Consider the following 27,362-nt stretch of genomic DNA (forward strand, 5'->3'; position numbering starts at 1 on the left):
TAGAATTTTAAAATTTCCTATTCAAATAAAACCAGTTAAAGCAATAATCTCACCTGAACAAGGGAGTCTTCCTCTTTACAAAAACCTGAATCTTCCTGTAGCAAAAGAGGCTCGCTTTTCCCACAGCTCTCCTGGCTGATGAGCGTGTCCGCATAGTTGGGCTGTGGGAAGATCAGGTGACTCTTCCTTGAGTCAGCGGTGAGTGAGACCTCATGGGAATAGGTCTGCAGGAAAGCCTGCACCCCATCCACACCTACAAAGTGCGAGGCGGGCACGCCCACCAACCCACTTCCGGAAGCCTGCAGCCTGCGCGACTTGTGCCAGTGCTTCAGCCTAAGTACCAGCAGCACAATGACAAAGGCGAGAAAGACACAGGAAACCGAAGCCACCGCCACCACCAGATACAATGTGAGGCCTGAGGCGTCAGGGTTGTGAGGAACCTTTAGGCTGCCCAGGTCTTCCAGAACGTCTGGGATGCTGTCAGCCACGGCCACGGTGAGCGTGACCGTGGCCGAGAGAGGAGGCTGGCCGTGGTCCTGAACAGCCACCACCAGGCTCTGCTTGAGCGCATCTCTGTCCAGCAGGGCCCGAGCAGTGCGCACCTCGCCCGTGTGCAGCCCCACCACGAAGAGCCCTGGCTCGCTCGCCTTGAGCAGGCGGTAGGCCAGCCAGGCATTCTGGCCTGAGTCTCTGTCCACAGCTACCACCTTGGTCACCAGGTAGCCAGGTTCTGCGGAGCGAGGTGCCAGCTCCACGCCTGTGGAGCCGTCGGTGGGGATGGTGGGGTACAGGATCTCTGGCGCATTGTCGTTTTGGTCCAGCACTAACAGACTCAGTGACACGTTGCTGCTGAGTTGTGGGTCCCCGCTGTCATGTGCAGTCACTCTCAACTGCAAGTCATGGAACTGCTCATAGTCGAAGGAGTGCAGTGCATACAGGACACCCGTGTCAGAGTTGATGGAGACATAGGAGGACAGAGGCACACCCTGGATGGTGTCTTCATCCAGGGAGTAGGTGACCCGGGCATTCTCATTGCTGTCGGGGTCGTGGGCAGTCACAGAGAAGATGGAGGCGCCTCTGGGGTTGTTCTCAGGGACATAGACAAAGTAGGAGGAGTGGGGAAAGGAAGGTGGGTTGTCGTTAGTGTCTGCCACATTTAGAGAGATGAACGTTTCTGTAGACAGAGGGGGCACTCCTTTGTCTGTGGCTGTCACAGTGATGTTGTATAGGGATACCTGTTCTCGATCTAGAATTGTATTGGTCACTAATCGATAATAATTGTCCACTGATTTTTCCAGCTCAAATGGCAGACTTCTTGAGATGGAACATGTTACCAGGCCATTCAGTCCGGAGTCACGATCATATACTTGGAAAAGAGCGATTACCGTTCCTGGAGGCGTACTTTCCGCAATTGACTTGCTTCCAGATGTGACTACCACTTCTGGTACATTATCATTCACATCCAAGACAGTTATTAAGACTTTTGCTCTGTCTTGTAGACCTGACCTATCCCGGGCTTCAACATCCAGCTCATAAAAGCTGGAGTCCTCATAGTCTAGATTTGCAGAAATTGATATTTCTCCAGTGAAAACATTCAAGCAGAAAATCTTTGAGATCTTTTCTGTTATCCTCACAAAGGAATATGTTACTTCTGCATGAACTCCTTCATCCTGGTCGGTGGCATTTACTGACAACAGTGGTGTACCTATTGGCAGATTTTCAGGAACACTCACAAGGTAGACAGGCTGAGTAAACACTGGAGCATTGTCATTCGCGTCTAGGACAGTTACTAGAATTCGAGCCATGCCTGAACGGACAGGGTCACCACCATCCATGGCAGTAAGAACCAAGTGATGAATAGACTCTCCCTCCCGGTCCAGAGCACGCTCCAGCACCAGCTCTGGGTATTTGGGCCCATCAGCTTCACTTGGTACATCCACAGAGAAGTGACTATTTTTGCTGAGCTTGAAGCCCTGAAGAGAGTTCATTCCCACATCGGGGTCAGAGACCTCCACTAGTGGAAAACGAGAAGATGGGGCTGCGCTTTCGAGAATTTTCACTTCTAATTCTTCTCTTAAGAATTTGGGTGTATTATCATTAATATCCACTATTTCCACTTCTATGGGATAAAGATTCAGTTTGTCCTCAATGAGGATGTTAAAACTCACCAGACATCGGGGGCTCTGAGCGCAGAGCTCCTCCCGGTCTATCCTGCCCGCGGTGACCAAGCTGCCGTTTGGCGGATTCAGAGCAAAGAGCTGCGTCCTACCTCTGGAGACGATGCGGACTCCGTGCTCTGCCAGTTCCTTGGTCTCCAGCCCGAGATCTTTGGCAATATTGCCCACGAAGGAGCCTTTGTCCAGCTCTTCAGGGATGGAGTAATGGATTGGCCCGGCCCGGGCTCCGGCCCCCAACAGCGTCCCCAGGAGCATAAAAAGCAGGACTGACCGGCTGTGGCGCCCGCGCCGTTGCAGAGCCTCCATTATTGGCTCCTTGTGGACTTCTCTGGAGTTATGAGTAGGGGGAACAGGTTCGCATTGCTCTTGGGCTTCTCAGAATTAGAGTTCAAGGTCCATAAACAAGCAGAGATCCGATGCAAAGCGTTTTAGGTCAGAATTTTTGCGCAGCTGCAGAGCTTTTGTGCCTGACCTGCTTTGTGCTTGGAGGATGTAACTGGAATTCTCATTGCTTTCCTTACCCGGGTTAGTGAACAGCGACGCTTAGAGTCCTAACTTAATACTGCACCGTTTTTGTGAAACCATCATAACAGAGGATCTGAATTCTGCTAAATCTGCATAGATGACACTCATAAAATTCCTCTCGCCAAGAATGAGAAGCATTTGGAAAAACAAAAGAGCCTATTTTAAGTAATTTTATATGCTCCCTGGAATTTACCATTCATTTTTGTGGCAATATCTCTTACAGCCTTGGAGAACAGAAATATTACACTTTTCTGTAAGTCTTGGATTATCATACCCACCATCATTTATTTGTCCCATTTTCAATAAGGGAACCAACAACCACAAACACCTTTGAACCAATCCAGTTAGTGACAGTGAAGTGTTGTCATATTTAAATTTCATTATCTATATTAATCAACATATAGATTAAGAACTGCCCTAATTTAGCCAATATCTGTGCATACTTTTTAAAACATGCAAATTAAGTGAAAATATGTGGGCTACAATGAAAAGATATTTTACATTTATATTATATATAAACCTAGGTCTGACTGCACTGAAACCAAGAAAAACACTTAATTGTCTGGATTTATGTTTAATTACATATAGATAATGTGTCTCATAATAAGAGTGTGAGGTACAAATGTATTAAGATGTTTCAGGATATACTATTTTGGGATTAACAAAAATTTCAAGATCATCACAAGGTGATTTCGTATGAAAGAACAATTGCAACACAGATAAGCAAACAAAGAATTTCTAACACCCTCATTGTATGCCCCCCCCAAATCAATAAAACACAAAATCAAAATATATTTAGCCTGTATACTTTTTACCTCTAAAATAATGAATTAAAACCTATTTATACTTATGGGAGGAAAGGTTTTGAAGTAACTCACCTGTTGCAAATTGACTGACTCAGAAGTCACTGGGGGATTATCACTGGTGCTTTCAAACCAAGAGGCTTCATTACATAGAAGATCGTGTGGTGGAGCATTTTCAGGGTTTATATTGAGAAATTTAAACTCAGCTTTTGAGGAGTGTGAGGCAGCGCATAAATTGTAGGAATAGGGCAAAGTCCCTTCGCAGTAGTTGGGAAAAACCCCAGGTCCAGTTTTGGAGCAGACACCACTAGTCTGAAAGCAACTCCAGGCAGCAGGGGTGGAGGAGCGTCGCAGGCTCAGGGCGACCGCCAGAATCACCGCGAGGAGGAAGAGCACGGAGATCAAGACCAGGGCCACCACCAGATAGAACTGCAGCTCAGCCTGGGTGTCAGAGGGTGCGGGAAGGTCGCTGAGATCCGGCAGTACCTCTTGTAGGCTGTCCGCAAAGACCAGGAGCAGAGTGGCGGTGGCAGAGAGGGGTGGCTGTCCCCCATCACGCACAGCGACCAGCAGGCGCTGGCGGGCTGCGTCCCTGTCTCCCAAAACTCGCGCTGTGCGCACCTCGCCCGTGCGCAGCCCCAGGCTGAACAGTCCGGGCTCGCTGGCCTGCAGCACGTGGTAGGACAGCCAAGCATTGTGTCCTGAGTCCGCGTCCACCGCCACCACCTTGGTGACCAGGTAGCCTGGCTGAGCAGCGCGTGGCACGGTGTCGAAGAGCGCCGAGCCGTCGGACCCCAGCGCCGGATACAGCACCCTTGGTGCATTGTCGTTGCGGTCGCCCACCAACACGCGCAGGCTCACGTTGGCGCTGAGCGCGGGCGAGCCCTGGTCGCGGGCCTGCAGAGTCAGCTCGAAGGCGCGCAGCTGCTCGTGGTCGAAGGCGCGCTGCGAGAACACCACCCCGCTCTGCGCGCTCACGGACACGTAGGAAGATAACGTCCCTGGCTCCAGGTCGCTGGCCACGATGGAGTAGGAGACATGGCCGTTGGGTCCCAGGTCGGGGTCGGAGGCGCTGACCTGCGCTATGGAACCACCGGGTGGGTTATTTTCTGCCACGTTGACCATATAAGAGGCCTGGTGGAAAACAGGAGCATTGTCATTGACATCAGCGATGTTCAAGGTGATACTTCTGTTGGAGGACAGGGGAGGTTTGCCCTTGTCAGTGGCTGTGATGGTGATGTTGTATTCTATAGTCTGCTCTCGATCTAGGGCTCCATCTGTCACCAACTTGTATGTGTTTTTTGTATCTTGAACTATTTTAAATGGGACATTTCCATTTAGTTGACATAGGACTTCCCCATTAAATCCAGAATCCAGATCATGTGTTTTGATCAGGGCAACAACAGTCCCCGGCTCTACATCTTCTTGTATATGTTTAGATTCAGAATCCAGGGTTATCTCAGGAGCATTGTCATTTTCATCCAAAATATCTATCAGTATTTTACAATGTGCTGTGTGACGTCCACCATCCTTTGCTTCTACTCCAATTGTATAGCGTTCTTTCTCTTCAAAGTCCAGTTCTCCACCAGTGGAGAGTTCCCCTGTTTTACTGTTCAGCTTGAACAGTTGTCTCGCTGCCTTACCAATGTTGATGAAAGCATAGGTGATCTCCGCATTGATGCCCTCATCCAAGTCAGTGGCCATTACTGTTAGCACAGAGGAGTCGACTGGCAGGTTCTCTGGAACAGTGACCCTGTACACATCCTGGGTGAACACTGGGGGGTTATCATTTGCATCTGCCACAACCACCTTGATTTGGGTGGTGCAGCTTCTGGCAGGCTCACCCCCATCCATAGCAGTGAGGACCAGGTGGTGGCAGGACTGCTTTTCCCTGTCCAGGGGAGCCTTTACTACCAGTTCTGGGTACCTACTGCCATCAGGGTTCTCTTTCTGGGTCAAGGAGAAGTGTGGGTGGGGGCTAAGGTAGTACTGCTGCAGGGAATTAACTCCTACATCTGAGTCTTGTGCAGATTCCAAGGCAAAGGTGGCTCCAGTTAGAGCCAGTTCACTGATTTCCAGTTCAGTGATATTTCGGCTGAAGGTCGGTGGGTTGTCGTTGACATCCTGAATCACTACGGCTATATGAAAAAAGTTCAAAGGCTTTTCAGCAACCATTTCGAATTCCAGAATACACATCGACTTCTTGCCACAAATCTGCTCTCGGTCTATACGGTCGCTCACAAGTAAGTCCCCGTTCTCGGTGCTCACTGTAAAGAATTTCTTCTCGCCACTAACCCGCAGGTTCCGAGTGGGCAAATCTCTCACGCCAAGCCCCAGATCCTTAGCGAGATTCCCCACCAGCGAGCCCCTGGCCAGCTCCTCCGGAATAGTGTAGCGGATCGGCTCTGAGAGCGCGGGGCCGAACAAAGGCAGCAGCAGGAGAAAAAGCATTCGCCTCCGCCCGGTCAGGCCCTGCGGTCCCCAGAGGTTTCGCATCCCGCTTTCTGAGCCTCTGCCTTACTGATTCCGAAGAGCAGCGATCGCTAAATGATCCCAAGAATTCTCCGAGCAAGAGCGATTCCTTGATTTGTCTTGGCAGACAAATTCTCTGATGGGTATCTCCTCCGCAGAGAGCCGGAGAAAGAGTGCACCGTTCTTTCGATTCCGCGGTCTGATGGCGAGTCCTTTGTGTCAGTCAGAAGGAGCTGACACTACGCTCAGTACTAGCCGACAGCGGCACCCCGCGTCTCGGCTGCAGAACTGCAGTAGTGGTTACTAAACTCCAAATACGGAGCGGCCCAGATGACAACTCCACTGTGTCTTGATATAGATACCCTTTCTTCCCTTTATACAAGGGTATAACATTTTAAATATGTACTATATCTTCAGTCCGGATGTCATTTCTTTGAATGTTAACTTCACTCATCCAAATCAAGTAATTTTTACTCGTCAAAAAGCAGCGGTACCTTACTGAAGACATTTATTGGCTTAATGGTGACTTTTTTTTTGTTTGTCTCAATTGTCATAATATGGTCAGAATAACACCTTCTTTGACTAGCTTAGTAAAATTGAGGACTACATAAAATAATATATAGAAAATAATACAAATGAAAGACAGTGTTGGTGGTAGCAGAAGGTGTAATACTTAAATTCTCAAAATAATAATTTGGTATGTATTGTTATTCCACTCTATCTTCTTTTCTTCTAACTTATAAAAGTTCTTCTATCTTATCTTTATTATCTTCTTCCCAAAATAATTGATAGATATCAAGGAGACTGGTTGTCCTTACAAAATAGAAGTATGGTAAGAAGCAAGATACTCTATTTTCCTTAGTTTCCAAGTGTTTACTTTTAATTAAATGACTATAATTTTAAAATTATTCTACTCATTTTATCTTTTCATAATACAGTCCCATCATTTTAAATGTTTTAATTGTTTCTTCTCAAGTGTCTTAACAGTGGTGAATTATATGAATTATAGGAGTGAAGTATGAGTCCTTATGATTATATATCTCAAAGAGAGTAATCTATGTTGCCCACTTTTCCTCAGTCCCCAGGTTATAATCTTATCGTTCTAAACCTTTGTTATTGACACTCTTTCCTGGTTAATGAAGCATGCCAATTTCCCTGTTTCTGGTAGATATCTTATGGTTTCCATTCTATTTCCAAACTAGAAATATTCATAAAAAGTGTTTTAAACCCACACAATACATTGTCATTCTAAAATCTGACAGGTGTGTAGCAATGTTAAACTCATAATTGAATAGTATTAGAGCATCTTAAACCATTCAGTTTATTCAGGATTCTAGACAGAAACTCATTGGCATCTCTATATAAACATAAAAGCACTACTGACTCAAACTTTGTTCCAAAACACGACTGAGCAAGTGCCTTTCCACCACTGTGTGAATCCTTCAATTAGTACAGGAAAGTTATCTTTTCAGAACACATATGAAACTAGAGTCAAATATTTAAAAGACTATAGAATATATGTAATATATATATTCAGAGTGTGTGAATCAAACATTTTATTATGTAAAGTATACATAACATATACTCATAAAATTTAAGAACCATAAATCAGCATTTTATTAAGAAAAAATTATTAATTTAAGATAAGCACAGTCCCTGAGAAATAAATTTTAAAAATTGAAAGTTGAACTGATTCTCCAAGCACAAATCTAAAGTCGATTGACGTTTGTAAAGTACATAGAGGTTTAAAGGGTATTTTTCCAGTGCATGAAAAAATTAACTCAGGACACATACCCAAATCTATCTATCTATCTATCTATCTATCTATCTATCTATCTATCTATCTATCTTTTGGTATGTGCCCCTAGTGGGAACCGGACCCGGGACTCTCTGGTCTGCAGGCCTATGTTCCAACCACTGAGCCAAACTGGCAGGGCTATATTTTTTCTTTAAAAAATAATGCAAAAGTGAGTTTTTATGTAGGAGTAAATGATATCAGCATCTATTATACAGATTCTCTTGTTACTCTTCTTCTTCTTTTTTTTTTATCCTTACCTGAGGACATTTTTTTTTCATTTTTTTGTTCAGATAGTGTGGGAGGGAGAGAGAGAAAGAGAGAGAGAAACATCAACGTGAAAGGGACACATCGAGTGGCTGCCAGCCACACAACCAACCATGGCCCGGGACAAACTGCAACCAAGGTACGTGCCCTTAGAGGGAACCGAACCCAGGTCTCTCTGGACTGCAGGCCGAAACTCTAACCCTTGAGCCAAACCAGCCAGGCTCTCTTGTTACTCTTTGTGTTTGTTTGTTTTTTTATTCTCACTCAAGGACATTTTTCCATTTTTTTGTTCAGATAGAGTGGGAGAAAGAGAGGAAGAGAGAGAAACATCGACATGAAAGGGACACATCCAGTGGCTGCTTCCCACATGACCCAACCAGGGCCAGGGACAAACTGCAACCTAGGTACGTGCCCTTAGCAGGAACTAAACCCCAGTCTCTCTGGATCACAGGCCGAAACTCTAACTGCTGAGCCAAACCAGCCAGGGCTCTTGTTACTCTTTGGAGGCACTCACTATTTAGCAAGTCTGTACATTTTACATTGAGGTCAGAATTGTCCATATATAAATATATTTGGACCCCCTTCAAATAAATGTTTAAAAAGCATTTAAAAGAAAAAAGTGGTCCTGGGTTCCCAAATGTATCAATAAACCTTTAATGTGTTCAAGTAGTGTAGCCTACTATCCTATTAACAATATTTTATTCATACATTGTAACTGATGTTCAAGTTGTTGAAAGCACAAACTTGAAAGATTAAAAAATCCTTTAAAAGGCTCTGAAAATCATCTTTAGTAAAGCAAATACAAAAAATGAATAGGGTAGTTCTTCCATTACACAACATACACTTATGAAATTTGAGACCCATAGATCAGCGTTTTATTAAGAAAAATATTTTAATTTAAGATAAACACAGCCCTGAGAAATGAATTTTTAAATGTGAAACCATTTTAAAGTTGAATTGACTTTCCAAACACAAATCTTAGACTCTTGTAATAAAGCAGAATTGTATGCAAATATTCTGGTAGATATCGATTCTGTAAAGTGAAAGGATTACCTATAACCACAAGATGCCAGGTGTGTAGCATATTTGAATTTAATGAATGTAGCGGTATCTAAATCTTTGGAGATTAAAAACTGCATCACAGAATAAAGCACAATTCTTAGGCTCCTCACTGATTTCTTTTCTCAGTGAATACACACATCCAATAATTTCATAGTTTAACTCAAAAACTTTCCAGATTTCAGAATGACACAGACACTATCATCAATATAAATTTAATCTTATTTCTAATATTTTTCATGCAGTATTTTTCCAGTGATTTATCCAAATATGTAAATTATTTCCACATATTTGCTATTTGGTGTTTAGGCAAATATTTAAAGAACAACATTACATCTAACAATCTGGACTAATCAAACAACTCATCCATTACCATAATAAAAGTTCTGAATATAAATAATTCTTTGGGTAAAGTGATTATGTTTAACCACTTTTAAAGTACTTGTTTTGTTTTTTATTCTCACCTGAGGATATTTTTTAATGTTAATCTTCAGATAGAACTGGAGGGAGAGAGGGAGGAAGAAAGAGATGAAGAGAGAAAGAAACACTGATGTGAGAGAAAGAAACACTGATGTGAGAGAGACACATCAATTGGTTGCCACCGACACAACCCCAACCAGGGCCAGAGATGAACCCCAACAGAGGTATGTGCCCTTGGCCAGAATCGAACCTGGGACTCTCTGGTCTGCGGGTGATGCTCTTACCACTGAGCCATACCAGCACAAATTAAAGTATTTGTTTCATTTAAATCTGGATATCAGCTAAATTTTCTATAATATCCATGTATTGAAAAAATAAGATACTATACCCAAAATATAATTTAAAAATAAATGGAGAAAGCATCAATTATCAAATTAAATTAAGCTAACCTCTAAATGAAGCAAATAATAATACACTATTTATATAATTGACGTATTTGGATGTGGAAGAAAAATAACTGAGGAAACAAATGAACAAAATGCTCCAAGCAACCCTACTGAAAAAGAAAACTCACCTGAACAACTTCTGGTTCTTCGTTTGCATTTATCTTCTCAGATATCAGAAGAGGTTCGCTTTTCTCACAGCTCTCCTGGCTGATCAGAGTGTCAGCATAGTTGGGTTGTGGGAAGATCAGGTGACTCTTCCTCGAGTCAGCAGTGAGGGAGACCTCATGGGAATAGGTCTGCAGAAACGCTCGCACCCCGTCCACGCCCATAAAGTGTGAGGTGGGCACTCCTGCCAATCCCCCTCCTGAAGCCTGGAGCAGACGTGATGTGTGCCAGCGCCTCAGTCTGAGAGCAAGCAGCACTATGACAAAAGCAAGGAAGAGGCAGGAGACAGCAGCCACTGCCACCACCAAGTACAGTGTTAGGCTGGAGTGATCAGGATCAGAAGAGGGCTCAAAACTGCTCAAGTCAGCCAAGACATCTGGGATACTGTCAGCCACTGCGACAGTGAGTGTAACAGTGGCTGAGAGAGGGGGCTGGCCATGGTCTTGGACGACCACCACCAGGCTCTGCTTGAGCGCATCTCTGTCCAGCAGGGCCCGCGCAGTGCGCACCTCGCCTGTGTGCAGCCCCACTGCAAAGAGCCCTGGCTCGCTGGCCTTGAGCAGGCGGTAGGATAGCCAGGCGTTCTGGCCTGAGTCTCTGTCCACTGCCACCACCTTGGTCACCAGATAGCCAAGCTCTGCGGAACGGGGTGCCAGCTCCACTCCTGTGGAACCATCCGTGGGGATGGTAGGGTACAAGATTTCAGGAGTGTTGTCATTCTGGTCCAACACAAACAGGCTCAGTGACACATTACTGCTAAGTGGAGGGTCTCCGCTGTCGCTGGCTGTCACCCACAGTTGCAGGTCTCTAACCTGCTCATAGTCAAAAGAGCCCAGTGCATAGAGAACACCAGTGTCAGAGTTTATAGAGACATAGGAGGAGAGAGGCATTCCCTGAAGCGTGTCCTTGGCCAGAGAATAAGTGACCTGGGCATTGTTGCCACTATCAGGGTCGTGGGCAGTCACAGAGAAGATTGAGATACCTCTGGGATTGTTTTCTGGGATGTAGGTGGAGTATGAGGTGTGAGGGAAGCTAGGAGGATTGTCATTGATGTCTGCCACTTTCAGGGAGATGTGGTTTTCTGTAGACAGGGGTGGGTTTCCATGGTCAATGACAGTTATCGTGATGTTATAATCTGAGATCTCTTCTCTGTCCAGGGTTCTTGTTGTCAATAAGTGATAGTAATTATCAACTGACTTTTCCAATTTAAAGGGCAAGTTCCTGGAGATGGAACATGCAACCTCCCCATTCTCTCCAGAATCACCATCATGTACACTAAACAGCGCAATCACAGTTCCAGGAAGACAATCTTCAGAGACGGAACTGGCAAGAGAGGTAAGGATCATTTCTGGGACATTGTCATTCACGTCCTGTACTGTGATCACCACCTTAGCACTGGCAAGAAGAGCACCTCCGTCCTGAGCTACCACTTCCATAAGGTAGAAACTGGATTCTTCATAATCCAGTGATTGCACTGTTGAAATTTCACCCAGGTTGGAATCAAGTTGGAAAGTCTGTGAAATTTTGTCTTCTTCATTGCGAAAAGAGTAGGTCAATTTTCCGTTTATTCCCTCATCTGGATCCATGGCAGTTAGTGTGAGCAGCCGTGTGCCCACAGGTATGTTCTCTGGAACACTCACTCTGTACTCCGATCGAGTGAACTGGGGCGCGTTATCATTTGCGTCGAGGACCATCACGCGGATGTGCGTAGTGCTAGAAAGAACAGGGTCTCCACCATCCAAAGCTGTGAGGAGGAGGTCGTGAACAGCCACTTTCTCCCGGTCCAAAGGTTGTTCCAGTACCAGTTCCGGGTATTTTTGTCCATCACTTCCACTTTTCTCATCCAGAGAGAAGTGGATATTGGAACTGAGCTGGTAACTCTGGAGGGAGTTCACACCCACATCTGCATCTCGAGCGAAGGGAAGAACTAACCGTGTCCCTGTAGCCGCATTTTCATTAACTTTTACTTTTACTTCCTCATCCCGGAAACGAGGGAAGTTATCATTAATATCGATTATTTCTACTTCTACTCCATAAATTTTCAATTTATTCTCAACCAAGATGTTAAAACTCACCAGACACCGCGCGTTCTGGGCGCAGAGCTCCTCCCGGTCTATCCTGCCCGCGGTGACCAGGCTGCCACTTCCCGGGTTCAGAGCGAAAAGCTGCGTCCTACCTCTGGAGACGATTCGGACTCCTCGCTCCGCCAGTTCCTGAGGCTCCAGCCCGAGATCCTTGGCGATGTTACCCACGAAGGAGCCTTTGTCCAGTTCCTCCCGCACTGAGTAGCAGATCTGCCCAGCCCTGGCTCCCCGCTGCGTCCCCAAGAACAGAAAGAGCAGTAGCAGCTCTCTGCTGCCCCAGCCTTTCAGTGGATCCGCCATTGCCTTCTCTCCGACCACTTTTCTCTTAGTTCTGGTTTCAGCCTGCTGTTTCCTTATTTCTTTAAAGCCAAAGGGTACACATTCCTTGTTGGAAGTGGGAGAAGGGCGTGGGTGGAAGGCTTTTCCCAGGAGCTTGTCTGGTCTACGCGCGTTTTGTGCCGAAGAAACAGTGAGCCGGGTCGCATCAGCAGCAGTTTCTTTCCCACTTTGGTGAACAGCGACGCTCAGAGTCCTAACCAGTTACTACACCAATTGTTTTTATTTCATAAGTGTTTAATTATATTTTATTTTTAATAATTCTGCTGTATCCTTCACGTATTACTGCGTGATATTGTTTCAATTTAATTAAGGTTCAATTCTGAAACAAGACCCACAACCCCTAAAATCAATATACTTATTAGATTATTTTTACTTCCTTAGAAAAGTTGTATTTAATGTGCCATTGATCCTATGTCCTTTTACTTCTTATCTAAATGAAGTCCATTAAATTAGAGCACTGTAATTCTTACTTTTGTAGGTTTTAAGATTTCATCTTTGTATTAAGATATATTTATGAAAACGTGCCCATTTGCACATAAGAATGCCAAGGAAACAAGTCTAGCTCTCAATCAACTTTGCAAAAAGGCCCACTAATTGATGCAAATTGATTAGCTGTCATATTCAGAAAGAATTAATGGGCTATTTTGTTACTTGTGAGGTCTTCCAGAAAGTTTCTCATTTTTCACACTAGAAATATAGCAGTTACATCATATTACACTGAGAGTTTAAGTTGGGTTAGCAATGCACTACATATATTTCCCTATTACTATGTCTAAATTGGAGTTAGATATTATACCATGCAGACTCTTGGGGGGGGGGGGATCCATACAGTAACTAGAGCAGAGGGCTTTAGTTTATCACCCATGCAGAAAAAATATGTCTATAACTTAACAGAGAACAGGCAACTAGTGGACTTTCTATGTTGAGACAGATATTTAATGTTTTCACCTTTATATGGTAGCAAAACCTCAAGACTTAAAAAAAAAAAAAGGACATTTCAGAGTCCATTAAGTGAGAGAAGCAATTTTTACTTAATACCTTTATAGACTATTGAAGAAAGTAATGATATTATATATCTATAAATAGAAAATTTAGAAAATAAAGTTTTAAGTATAGAATGTGAGTATAAGTTATGATTTTTCCTCAATGTACAATTTTCACAAGAGCAATTTGTTAAAAAAGAATTTCTTCCATTATTAAACACACTCGTAATAGCAAACAACTAATACCTCAAAATTTGCCCATCCTTTAAATATAGACCTGGAATCCCAAGACACTTAGCTTGCAAAGACACTTAGATTGCTGATGTTCAAGTCAGTCCTACCCATGCTCTGGTGTAGACAAGCCAAGTTCTTCCTTTCTTTGGTTCCTAGTTTCCCCAAACTAGTAAGATGGGGAGCTCTCTTTATTCTGAAGCACTATAATTTGAAGAGGAAGTAAAACTAAAATTTGAGTAATAAAAACCTTGAATGGGAAATAGTTTAAGAAGCCCATAGTAATAAATCTTCGGATGGAAGAGTTGTAAAGATGAGGAAGAAAAAGAAGTCTCTCATGTAGTGAAGTTTTGTAATTATGAACAAATAAATTTCATACATTAGATAGAAAGCCACATCAAAATTTGTTTAGATCAAATTAAGATAATTATCACAAAAAAATGCCTAAATTCAAGTCACAAGACAATTAAATATGAAATGGAGACCCTTATCCCAGATAGGTGATTTATTAAGAAACATTATAACCCAAAGGGAAAATAAGTTAATTAAATTAAAACTTACCTTTAAAATAGTATCTGAGGAAAATGAGCCCTCAGCATCTCCATGATTTGTACTTGGTACCCAAGAGGCATCTTCACAGAGGAGATCCTGAGGGGGAGCGACTTCTGGGGTCACGTTCAGAAAATTAAATTCTGTCTTAGCTGACTGTGAAGCAACGCAGAAATTGTAGGAATAGGGCAAAGTCCCCTCGCTGTAATTGGGGAGAACCCCAGGTCCAGACTTAGAACTAAGACCAGGCTGAAAGCAGCCCCAACTAGAGGCTCTGGAGCGTCGAAGGCGTAGGGCTACTGCCAGAATCACCGCGAGGAGGAAGAGCACCGAAATCAAGGCCAGGGCCACCACCAGATAGAACTGCAGCTCAGCCTGGGGATCAGAGGGCTTAGGACGGTCGCTAAGATCGGGCAGGGCTTCTTGTAGGCTGTCCGCAAAGACCAGGAGCAGAGTGGCGGTGGCAGAGAGGGGTGGCTGTCCCCCATCACGCACAGCGACCAGCAGGCGCTGGCGGGCCGCGTCCCTTTCGCCCAAAACTCGCGCTGTGCGCACCTCGCCCGTGCGCAGCCCCAGGCTGAACAGTCCGGGCTCGCTGGCCTGCAGCACGTGGTAGGACAGCCAAGCATTGTGTCCTGAGTCCGCATCCACCGCCACCACCTTGGTGACCAGGTAGCCTGGCTGCGCTGCGCGCGGCACGGTGTCGAAGAGCGCTGAGCCGTCGGGCCCCAGCGCCGGGTACAGCACCCTTGGCGCGTTGTCATTGCGGTCGCCCACCAACACGCGCAGGCTCACGTTGGCGCTGAGCGCGGGCGAGCCCTGGTCGCGGGCCTGCAGAGTCAGCTCGAAGGCGCGCAGCTGCTCGTGGTCGAAGGCGCGCTGCGCGAACACCACCCCGCTCTGCGCGCTCACGGACACGTAGGACGACAACGCCCGTGGCTCCAGGTCGCTGGCCACGATGGCGTAGGAGACATGGCCATTGGGTCCCAGGTCGGGGTCGGAGGCGCTGACCTGCGCTATGGAGGCCCCTGGGGGGTTGTTTTCTGGCACATGGACCAGGTAGGCGGACTGTTGGAAAACCGGAGCGTTGTCGTTCACATCGGTGATGTGCAGGGTGATGGTAGTGCTAGAGGAGAGGGGTGGGTTGCCTTTGTCGGTGGCCATTATAGTGACGTTGTATTCCGGGATCTCTTCCCGGTCCAGAGCCCCATCTGTCATTAGCTTGTAATAGTTTTTTGAGTAAGATTTCAAGGTAAACTCTTTCTTTCCTAATATGCTGCAGTAAACTTCTCCATTTTCTCCAGAGTCTCTATCTCTTGTTTTTATCAAGGCGATCACTGTTCCTGGTGGTGAATCCTCTGGAAGGGGGGTAAACACTGAGGTCACAATCACTTCAGGTACACAATCATTCTCATCGAGAATTTCGACTTGAATACTGCAGTGAGCTGCTAGATCCCCAGAATCTTTTGCTTCTATACTGAGAGTGTAACTATTAGCCATTTCAAAATCAAAATGATGCTTTGTTGTGATTTCTCCTGTTCTTTTATCTAAGTTAAAAAGTTGTTCCACTTGTTCATCCACGTTATGAAAGGAGTAGGTGACCTCCGCGTTAATGCCCTCGTCCTGGTCAGTGGCTGTCACTTGAAGTATGGAGAAGCCTGGGGGCACGCCCTCCTTCAGGCTGACCCTGTACACGTCCTGGCTGAACACCGGGGGGTTATCATTGGCATCCGTGACTTGGATTTGGATCTGGGTGGTGCCACTTTGGGGTGGGTCTCCACCATCCACAGCTGTAAGGACCAGTTGATGGAAATTCTGCTCTTCTCTGTCCAGAGAATGTTTCAGAATCAACTCAGGATATTTACGTCCATCTGGAGTCTGTTTCTCCATGAGATCAAAGTACTCATTGTCATTAAGGTAGTATCTTTGCAGTGAATTAGGACCAGCATCCGAATCCAGGGCTGGGTCTAGTGGAAATGTTTTACCTGGTTTAGTGGTTTCTACAATTTTAAAATCAATCTTTCTCTGTTTGAATAATGGAATGTTGTCATTTATATCCTGCACTACTACTGCCACATGGAAAACATTTAGTGGCTTTTCAGTGACAACATCAAAATCCAGAATACACAGAGGCTTCTTCCCACAAATCTGCTCTCGGTCTATTCTGTCGCTCACAAGTAAGTCCCCGCTGACAGGGTCTACAGTGAAATATTCCTTCTCCGCGCTAACTCGCAGCTTCCGGGCAGGCAAATCCCTGACTCTGAGCCCCAGATCCTTGGCGAGGTTTCCTACCACCGAGTTCTTGGCCAGTTCCTCAGGAATTGAATAACGGATTTGGTCCAGAAGAGCCCCCCGGAACAAAGACAGTAGAAAGGGCAACAATACCTGCCACCACCGCGCCGGGCTGCTCCTCTCTGCACTCGGCCTCATGCTCTGTCTCCCTCCGCTGCTGCTCTCTCTGCTCCTTGACCATGGGGAGGAATAAGCCCTCTGTGGATGGCAAAAATCCGGAGTAGGGGCAATTTTCCTGCTTTTGTTTTTGTAACCAAATCTGTATTGGCCTCCTCCGCGAGGTTGGTTTGACCAGGAAGTTACCTTCTGAGAGGCTCCCAAATGCGTCTGGTATCTTCTCGCTCTTCTTTAGACCTACAGCGACGCCCAGGGGTATTTTTGTGAAACTGCTCCAAGGGTTTGTAAATGTTTTGCAAAGAATTTTTTTTTCTTTTGTGGATTTATAGAGTATTTGTTTAAATAGGTATACATTACATAGTTCCAAATTCAAAAGGTATATACAGTATATTCTATAGACTCTCCCTCTTTGTTTTCAACAACACATTTCTCCCAGAAGAAATGAGTGTTCCTTTATTGTGTACTATGCCAGAGGTATGTTTTGTATAGTGAAGCAGAATTTTATCAATGTCCTCCCCTGCTTTCATACATATACAAAAGTATACAACAGACCATGTTTTGCAGCTTGCTTTGTATACTCATTATATTTTGAAGATCATTTCATATTAGTACATAAAGAGGTTTCCCATGTATTTCTTATAGCTATGTAGTAACCCACCATATGGTTGTGCAGTAACTTATTTAACCAAAAATAATATTTTCTAAAAGAAACCCAGTACCTATTCAAACAAACATTTTCTATGTGCTATTAGGTTATCATTTATCTACTGCTGCTCTTCTAGGCATTTAAAATATGTATCACTCTGATTCTGAATGTATTCCTAATACCACAATCCAAATATGTGTGACACAGCTTGAGGACAATTGATATTTCCAAATTATATTTTAAAGCTGCAGTATTGTAAATAATTTCTTCTCAGATATGATTTTTCTCTCTCAATATTCATTTGTTACTTTTCTTTCCTCTCTTCATGCCAGCTGGTTGTATAATATCACATTCTTATTTATTCTATGTATTGCACCACAACTTTCCATGAAGACAAAAACATCAAGAAACTGAGACTCTCCTTCTTAGGTTGAATTGAGGCATAGTCCCCAATTTATTGCTACAATTTCAAGGTATTCAAACATCACTAATTTGAATAGTCCTAGACATTCATGAATTCCAAAATAACTAAGAGAACAAAATAAGGCATAAAGAACAAAAGTTGCATACCCTTTGTACAAAAAATATTTTCCCCTATACTAGACCATTGCAGAGAAATGAAGTGACAGAGCTATCTAAGGGCAATGTGCAGAAACAGGGATGAGACTTATTTACTAAGTAGCACAAATCATATCAGTTCACAAATCAAGTCACCTGACCCCTGTAAAAGGCTCCCATGATGAAAAGAAAAATTTTCAAGTTATGTTTCTTTATAAACAGAGAAAGGTCTCATAGTGGTGCCACAATAGGTAATTTAGATATTATTAAAATTATTCCTACAACCTAATGAGACAAGTGAAATAAAATGAGCAATATTTTTGGTAATCACAGAAGTACACCAAAGGAATCACACACAGTCACAGCTAGTAAATCTCAGAAACTGCAACAACAAAATATTTAAAATATATCTGTCTATTTGAGAAGCTGTCACTGTTAAAGTTGTAGCTAAATGTTAAATATTTCCCCCACTGTTTATAAACTGACATTGCTCATTTATAATGAAAAATACCCATTCAAGTAAAATTCAAGCGAAATATGCCAGAGTATAAAAAGATGAAATTTTAGCCCTGGCCAGTTTTCTCAGTTGTTAGAGTGTCAGCCAGCAGACCAGAGAGTCCTGGGTTTGGTTCCTGCTAAGGTATGTACCTGGGTTGTAGTTTGTCCCCAGCCCCAGATGGGGTTGTGTAGGTGGCAGCCAGTCGATGTGTCTCTCTCACATCGCTGTTTCTCTCTCTCTCTTCCTCCCTCTCTCTCTTCTGCTCTATCTGAAGATACAAAAATGTCATTGGGTGAGGAAAAAAAAAGATGAAATTTTAAAATAGTCCAGATTCAACAATACCTTCATAAGAGAGAATGCTTTAATATAAATTTTCACAATTGCCTTCTCTTTCATACTTCAGTATTTTCAGTAAAACTTAAAGGAAAATGGCATTTAAAGAAGTGAGGCAGTTTGCCCAGGCCAGTTTGGCTCAGTGGTCGGAGCATTGGCCTGCAGACCAGAGAGTCCCGGGTTTGGTACCTGCTAGGGGCACGTACCAAAAAAAAAAGAGGAGGAGGAGGAGGAGGAGGAAGAGGAAGAAGAAGAAGAAGAAGAAGAAGAAGAAGAAGAAGAAGAAGAAGAAGAAGAAGAAAGGCAGTTAGAGATATAAAATTAAGAAATTGTTGCCCTGGCCAGTTTGGCTCAGCGGTTGAAGCATCGGCCTGTGGTACGGAGAGACCCAGGTTCGGTTCCCACTAAGGGCATGTACCTCGGTTGCAGTTTGTCCCCGACCCTGGTTGGTCGTGCGGGTGGCAGCCACTCGATGTGTCCCTTCACATCGATGTTTCTCTCTCTCCCTCTTCTTCTCTCCCCCTCCCGCTCTATCTGAACAAAAAATGGAAAAATGTCCTCGGGTGAGGATAAAAAAAAAAAAAAAAAAGAAAAAAAGAAATTGTTGCTGAAACTATTACTTGATTAAGACTACAAAGGATAGGTGTAGTACATTTATTGATCATTACTGAAGGGTCATCTGCCCCTCCCCTTTAAAACAATAGAATACTAAAAATAAGTATCTTTGTGTGATTTGAAATGCATCTTATACAATCAGAGCTTATAAAATTAAAGACACAGGATGTCTGCCTATGTTTCAGTGTGGCAACGTTGACTTACCTGATGAAGATTGGGGTCTCCTTTCGTTTCAAGTAAATCCTGAGTTATCAAAAGAGGCTCGTTTTTTTCACAGCTCTTCTGGCTGATGAGTGTGTCTGCGTAGTTGGGCTGGGGGAAGATCAGGTGACTCTTCCTCGAGTCCGCGGTGAGGGAGACCTCGTGGGAATAGGTCTGCAGGAAAGCCCGCACCCCATCCACACCCACAAAGTGCGAGGCGGACATGCCCACCAACCCACCTTCTGAAGCCTGGAGCAGACGTGATGTGTGCCAGCGCCGCAGTCTCAGTGCCAGCAACACAATGACAAAGGCAAGGAAGAGGCAGGACACCGAGGCCACAGCCACCACCAGGTACAACGTGAGATCCGAAGCCTCTGGGGTTGAAGAGATCTCAAGACTGCTCAAGTCAGCCAACACATCTGGGATGCTGTCAGCCACAGCCACAGTGAGCGTGACGGTGGCTGAGAGAGGGGGCTGTCCGTGGTCCTGGACCATCACCACCAGGCTCTGCTTGAGCGCATCTCTGTCCAGCAGGGCCCGTGCCGTGCGCACCTCACCCGTGTGCCGCCCCACCGCGAAGAGCCCTGGCTCGCTGGCCTTGAGAAGGTGGTAGGACAGCCAGGCGTTCTGGCCGGAGTCTCTGTCCACTGCCACGACCTTGGTCACCAGGTAGCCGGGTTCTGCAGAGCGGGGCGCCAATTCTACACCAGTGGAACCATCAGTGGGGTGAGAGGGGTACAGTATTTCAGGTGCATTGTCATTCTGATCCAGAATAAATAGGCTCAGAGACACATTACTGGTAAGTGGAGGGTCCCCGCTGTCACTGGCTGTTACCAGTAGTTTCATGTCTCTAACCTGCTCATAGTCGAATGAACGAAGTGAATACAGGACACCGGTATCAGAGTTGATAGAGACATAGGAGGAGAGAGGCTCCTCCTGGAGCACGTCCTCAGCCAGGGAGTAAGTGACTCTGGCGTTCTCAATGCTGTCAGGGTCCTGGGCTGTTATGGTTAAAATGGAGGCTCCTCTGGCATTGTTTTCAGGAAGGTAGGCAGAGTAAGAAGCATGAAGGAAGGCAGGTGGGTTGTCATTGATGTCTGCCACCTTCAGTGAGATGTGGGTTTCTGTAGATAATGGTGGAGTTCCCTGGTCAGTGGCAGTTACTGTGATGTTATATTCTGAGACTTTTTCTCTATCCAGAGCGCTGTGTGTCAATAATCGATAATAATTTCCGTAGGTCTTTTCAAGTGTGAATGGCAGATTATTTGGAATAGAACACGTGACAAGGCCATTCTCTCCTGAATCACTATCATGCACATTGAAAAGTGCAATTACTGTGCCTGGGGAGGAAGTTTCTTGGATAGAGCTGACGAGAGAAGTAACCATGACTTCTGGAGCATTGTCATTTACATCCAGCACTGTTACCAGTACCTTACTCCTGGCTCGGAGACCAGGACCATCGTGAGCTTCTACATCTATATGGTAGAATTCAGAGTCCTCATAATCTAAATCCTCCAATATTGTTATGTCTCCAGTCTCAGAATTCAACTGGAACAGCTGGGATATTTTATCTCTTACTTTCCGGAAATAATATGTCACTTCTCCATTGGCTCCTTCATCTGGATCAGTGGCTTTTACGGTGAGGATTCGGGAGCCCACCGGTATATTCTCTGGAACACTCACATGGTACTCGGGCCGAGTGAATAGTGGGGCATTGTCGTTCGCATCCATAAGTGTTACATGAATCCTGGTAGTGCCAGAGTGAACTGGGTCGCCTCCATCGAAGGCGGTGAGAACCAGATGGTGAACTGCGTCTTTCTCGCGGTCCAAGGCGCACTCCAGCACCAATTCAGGGTACTTTATCCCATCAGCTCCGTTTTGCACGTCCAGAGAAAAGTAAACATTCGAGTTGAGCTGGTAACCCTGCAGAGAGTTTACCCCTACATCCGGATCAAAAGCTTCAGGAAGAGGGAATCTTGTCCCAGGAATTTCATTTTCAGCGACTTTTATTTCCCTTTGCTCTGCCCCAAAGTTGGGCGCGTTATCATTAACATCTATTATTTCCACTTCTACTCCAAAAATCTTCACTTTGTCCTCTAGGAGAATCTCCAGGCTTACTACACACTTTGGAGATCTATCACAGAGCTCCTCCCGGTCTATCCTGCCCGCGGTGACCAAGCTGCCGCTTCGCAGGTTCAGAGCAAAGAGCTGCGTCCTACCTCTGGAGACGATGCGGACTCCGCGCTCCGCCAGCTCCCGGGGCTCCAGCCCCAGATCCTTGGCGATGTTGCCCACGTAGGAGCCTTTCTCCAGCTCCTCGGGCACAGAGTAGCGGATCTGTTCAGCCCGGGTTTCCCACAGGGCCCCCAGGAGAAGGCAAATCCCAACCAGCCGGCTGCAGTATGGACGATAAGGAGAAGCCGCCATTACAATCCAGCCGCTGAGAAGTTGCGCCAGAGTTTTCCCTCGAGGGAGATCTGAGGACCCCCAGGAACTTCGCGATCCAAGATAATGTATTTTCACCGTTGGCTGTTGGAGCTCTGGGGTTTCAGTTTGGAGCTTTTATAAAGCTCCAGGGTCAGTGCTTTGTGATGCAGAAATCTTGTGGTTCGGATTAAATTCCTGATTGTCTTTTCCCCGATTGGTGAACAGCGACACCCAGAGTCCTAACCTGTTATTGCAATCTATTCTCACCTGTGTACACCATGTCTTTTCAGTATCCTATTTCTCCCAAAAGAATAAGTCAAACTCCTGTTGTTTTATTTGCAATAAAAATAAATAAACAATCAAAAGCTTCTTGTACAATAAGCCTTATAAAGTAATTAATTTTTAGAGAAAATATTTTTTTTTGGCTAAAAATGTTTATACTTCTTTAAAGTTTTTGCGTTATGTATTCTCATAGTCCATTTTCAGAACAGCGTATTGTGTGAGAGACACATTTATCCAGCCCAGGAACAAGGGTGGACTTGAAGACTGGAAAAATAGGTGAAAAGCCAGTGTCTGAAGAGTTGGAAATCTGGGCTCTAGTCACAAACCATGCAGAAACAAGTTTCCTCACATGAATGGATCTTTTAGAATCTGGGGCAACTTTTTAGTTCCTTGTAAAATATATATATATACTGTTCAAGAGCTAGTCTTACCCCTGTGTCAATGTAATTAGCAAATATAGTGATAGGTTTGGGAAGAAAATTTGTTCATTAATTTTCTATACAGAAGATTCTATGCCAAGAGTTACATCTGTAACTAGCATGTTCACAATGTATCCTCAAAGTTTAGAACACTACCTTTCACAGAGTATGCAGCAAACAGTTTTTCAGTGTTTAGTAAATGAGTTACTAATGCAACTGCAAAGCCTAAAACAATGGATAAATAACTCTGATCTTCAAAATAAAAATAAACAAAGATAAGAAGACAAAAAGGCTAGAGTGAAGCACTATAAAGACCAGACAGCATTTCAGTGATCTTTTCCCACACAAGGACATATCCAGAAGGTATTATTTTACCGTTATTTCTAAATTTATTTTAGTTTTGATTTTAGAAATAACCAGTAAAAGGAAACATTTTAGTAGTTGTATATATATTGTCATTGCATGTTTCATAGTTTTTTAATTCAAAAAAAAAAACTTAGAGTAATGTACTAATTTGAGATAAAGCAGCAAGTACCCAGTTCTTTAGATTATTCCTCACATAATAAATAACTTCTAGAAATTAATCATAAATTTAAAAAGTCCACTGACTATTCAGTTTTTAAATCTCCCGACTTTGTAGAGTAAATTAGATTTTTCCTACACAATTTTCAAAGGACCCATAAATTGCTAGGGATTGAGATAAAACAATGAAATATTTTGAAAAAATTGACTCTCTTCTCAGAAACATACTAAAAAATAAAATATGAAACAGGCTTTATATACAAAAATGTCCCTTGCATTTCTTATTATAATAGTGACAAAGTAGCAACAGGTATAAAAATAAATTATTAAAGAAGGAGGTGGCAGAGCAGCTTCCCCAGCAGATGCAGAAATGCAGATCTTTGTGAAAACCCTGACTGGCAAGACCATCATCACCCCTGAGGTTGAGCCCAGTGGCACCACTGAGAATGTCAAAGCTAAAATCCAAGACAAGGAGGGCATCCTGCCTGACCAGCAGCAGCTGATTTTTTCAGGCAAACAAATAGAGGATGGCCGTACACTCTCAGACTACAATATTCAGAAAGAGTCCACCCTGCACCTGGTGCTTTGTCTGAGGGATGGCCTCATCATCAAACCTCCCTCTGCCAGCTCACCCAGAAGTACAACTGCAACAAGATGATCTGCTGCAAGTGTTATGCTCACCTGCACCACTTTGCTGTCAATTGCCGAAAGAAGTGTGGTCACACCAACAACCCGTGCCCCAAGAAGAAAGTTAAATAAGGCTCCTCTACCACTTCCTTGGGCCCACTGGGCAGCCTTTTGCCTGAACCCTGTGATCTTGGGGCACCAATAAAGTTTCTCTGTTGTTGACTGGAGCAGTAAAAAAAAACAAAAAAAAACAAAAAGTAAATAAATTATTAAAGAAGAGTTAAGAAAAGTATTCTTGAATGAGATTATGAAGTGGGATAAAGTTGACCCAGAGGTAGTGATTAAAATGTAAGATCTGACCATGTTTGCTACATGTGATAAGGTCAAGAAATGCTAAGAAACAATTATTGGAAAGCTATATTAAAAATACACATCACGGTCCTGGCTCAGTTGTCCCTTGCACTGTAAGGTCACTGGTTCAATTTCAGGTCAGGACACATACACATGATGCAGTTTCTATCCCTGGTCTGAGTGCCTATGGGAGGCAACTGATAGATGTTGGTGTCTCACATGGATGTTTCTCTCCCTCTCCCTCTCTCTCTAAATAAATAAAAACATTTAAAAATAAAAATACACATTGCAGCAACAAACCAACAACTAGGATGTCTTTGATGAGATGAACATAAAGTTTATGCCAGGCAGAAAAAAACTGCCAGCATATTTATAAAGAGTAAAGCTTGAAACAAACAAACAAACAAACAAACAAACAAACAAACAAAACCAGTATCGCATACCAACTAAAAAGGGGTAGTGCTATTATTGAAAGTAATGACAACCAAGAAAAGCTCTGTTTAGCAAGATTTGCTGACCATATAGAAATGCCAACAGTAGAGATTGAGAAGTAGTAATTAGCGAATTGCCAAGAGTACTGAGCAATCAAGGGACCCATCTCCACCCATCCAATACACCTCCTCTCTCACTACCACTACTAGAACAATGAACACCGACCCAAACTAATTATGCACACTAAGAATAAAATACAATATAAAATGTAAGTAGGTTTGCAGAAACTCACGTGTGAGGAAAAAGAGGAGTCATAAGCGACTTGAGGGTCTTCATTATTGGCACATACATCCATAGAAGGATCTTCGCACAGGAGATCCCGAGTGGGAGCCATTTCCGGGGTCAGGTTAGAAAAATTATGTTTGGTCATTGCTGAATGCGAGGCAACGCACAGATTGTAAGAATAGGGCAAAGTCCCTTCACTGTAGTTGGGGGCAACTACAGGGTCAGACTTGGAGTAGAGGCCAGGCTGAAAGCAGCCCAAGGTGGTGGGGCTGGAGGAGCATCGAAGTCGTAGGGCGACCGCCAGGATCACCGCGAGGAAGAAGAGCACGGAAATTAAGGCCAAGGCCACCACCAGGTAAAACTGCAGCTCAGCCTGGGGATCAGGAGCTGCGGGAAGGTCGCTGAGATCCGGCAGTACCTCTTGTAGGCTGTCCGCAAAGACCAGGAGCAGCGTGGCGGTGGCTGAGAGGGGCGGCTGTCCCCCATCACGCACAGCGACCAGTAGGCGCTGGCGGGCCGCGTCCCTTTCGCCCAAAGCACGCGCTGTGCGCACCTCGCCCGTGCGCAGCCCCAGGCTGAACAGTCCGGGCTCGCTGGCCTGCAGCACGTGGTAGGACAGCCAGGCATTGTGTCCTGAGTCCGCGTCCACCGCCACCACCTTAGTGACCAGGTAGCCCGGTTGCGCTGCGCGTGGCACGGTGTCGAAGAGCGCCGAGCCGTCGGGCCCCAGCGCCGGGTACAGAACCCTTGGCGCGTTGTCGTTGCGGTCGCCCACCAACACGCGCAGGCTCACGTTGGCGCTGAGCGCGGGCGAGCCCTGGTCGCGGGCCTGCAGAGTCAGCTCGAAGGCGCGCAGCTGCTCGTGGTCGAAGGCGCGCTGCGCGAACACCACCCCGCTCTGCGCGCTCACGGACACGTAGGAAGATAACGTCCCTGGCTCCAGGTCGCTGGCCACGATGGAGTAGGAGACACGGCCGTTGGGTCCCAGGTCCGGGTCAGAGGCGATGACTTGGGCAATGGAGGCCCCAGGTGGGTTGTTCTCGGCCACGTGTACTACGTAGGAGGTCTGGTGGAAAACTGGAGTATTGTCGTTGATGTCAGCGATGTGTAGGGTGATGCTTGTACTGGAGGATAGAGATGGCTTGCCCTTGTCGATAGCTGTGACGGTGACGTTGTACTCTGATACCTGCTCACGATCTAAAGCACGGTCAATCAGCAGCTTGTAATAATTCTTGGAGGTGGATTCTAATTTGAAGGGAACGTCTCCCTCAATATAACATGTCACCAGACCATTTTGCCCAGAATCCTTGTCTCGAACTTTAATGAGGGCTATTACGGTTCCAAGGTCTGAGTCCTCAGGAATCTTGTTAGAAAAGGACATGAATGTTACCTCTGGGGCATTGTCATTCTCATCAACAATTTCAATATGAACACTACAGTGAGCCGTGTGTACACCTCCATCCTTGGCTTCTACAGCCAACATGTACATACTTGTCTCTTCAAAGTCCAATGTACCATTGGTTGTGATATCACCAGTATTTGGATTGAGATTGAAGAGAAGGCTGGTGCTTGTTGGGGCATTGAGGAAGGCATAGGTGATCTGTGCATTAACACCCTCATCCTGGTCAGTGGCCTTCACTCGAAGCACCGAGGTTCCCCTGGCCACGTTTTCGTGGAGTCTAACTCTGTATGTGTCCTGGCTGAACACTGGAGCATTATCATTGGCATCGGTGACCTGTATCTGGATCTGGGTGGTGCCACTTAGTGGAGGGTCCCCACCATCCATGGCAGTCAGGATTAAGCAGTGGGAACTCTGCTGTTCTCTGTCCAGAGGCTTTTCCAGCAGTAATTCTGGGTATTTACTCCCATCAGGACTTTCCTTCGTTGACAGAGAGAAGTGGTCATTGGGGCTGACGGTGTAAACCTTCAGTGAGTTACTTGCTACATCTACATCTTGTGCAGAATCCAGTGGGAATTTTACCCCTGGTAAGGCTGACTCACAGATTTCCAAGTCAATGCTTTTTGCCATGAAACGTGGTGCATTGTCATTAATATCTTGGATTGCAACAGTCACGTGGAACACATTCATTGGGTTTTCAGCGACCATTTCAAATTCCAGTGCACACTCAGATCTCCTCCCACAAATCTTCTCTCTATCTATCCTACCGCTCACTAACAAATCCCCACTCTCCGCACTCACGTTGAAAAATTCCTCTGCATTAACCCGCAGTTTTCGAGCTGGCAACTCCTGAACACTGAGCCTCAGATCCTTGGCGAGGTTCCCCACCCTCGATCCCTTGGCCAGCTCCTCTGGAATCGCGTACTGGACCTGCTGGGAGATGGCTCCGCACAACAAAGACAGCAGGAAGAGAAACAGTACCTGACTTGTCATCGTTTCAGCTTGTCCGGAGTTCCTTTGCATCTCTTGAACTCTTTGGGAA

The 27,362-nt window shown here is 45.0% G+C and overlaps 5 protein-coding genes and 1 pseudogene across 7 annotated transcripts in view; 1 reads left to right on the forward strand and 5 right to left on the reverse strand.

Moving 5' to 3' along the window:
* Positions 1 to 27,362, reverse strand: part of LOC118616167 (protocadherin gamma-C4) — a 182,207-nt gene that overhangs the window by 131,187 nt on the left and 23,658 nt on the right. The window contains exon 1 of one of the 3 annotated variants that reach the window (XM_036241592.1): positions 24,929 to 27,343. The exons of the other annotated variants lie outside the window; for them this stretch is intronic. Coding sequence (XP_036097485.1) covers positions 24,929 to 27,343 — 2,415 coding nt within the window. Of the gene's footprint in view, positions 1 to 24,928; positions 27,344 to 27,362 lie in introns of those variants that run through there. 3 annotated transcript variants of the gene reach the window in all.
* On the reverse strand, positions 36 to 2,483 carry LOC118616367 (protocadherin gamma-A6-like). The gene has a single exon (XM_036241950.1). It carries the CDS (start codon positions 2,481 to 2,483, stop codon positions 36 to 38), a length of 2,448 nt encoding a protein of 815 aa, XP_036097843.1.
* Positions 3,533 to 6,169, reverse strand: LOC118616369 (protocadherin gamma-B3-like). The gene has a single exon (XM_036241951.1). The coding sequence runs from the start codon at positions 5,999 to 6,001 to the stop codon at positions 3,533 to 3,535; it is 2,469 nt and encodes an 822-aa protein (XP_036097844.1). The 5' UTR covers positions 6,002 to 6,169.
* On the reverse strand, positions 10,072 to 12,513 carry LOC118616170 (protocadherin gamma-A5-like). Its single transcript, XM_036241597.1, has one exon. The coding sequence runs from the start codon at positions 12,511 to 12,513 to the stop codon at positions 10,072 to 10,074; it is 2,442 nt and encodes an 813-aa protein (XP_036097490.1).
* On the reverse strand, positions 19,550 to 22,018 carry LOC118616371 (protocadherin gamma-A4-like). The gene has a single exon (XM_036241953.1). It carries the CDS (start codon positions 22,001 to 22,003, stop codon positions 19,550 to 19,552), a length of 2,454 nt encoding a protein of 817 aa, XP_036097846.1. The 5' UTR covers positions 22,004 to 22,018.
* Positions 23,591 to 23,985, forward strand: LOC118616171 (annotated as a pseudogene).

This window comes from Molossus molossus, unplaced genomic scaffold (assembly GCF_014108415.1).
Source record: "Molossus molossus isolate mMolMol1 unplaced genomic scaffold, mMolMol1.p scaffold_m16_p_4, whole genome shotgun sequence".
Classification (NCBI taxonomy): domain Eukaryota; kingdom Metazoa; phylum Chordata; class Mammalia; order Chiroptera; family Molossidae; genus Molossus; species Molossus molossus.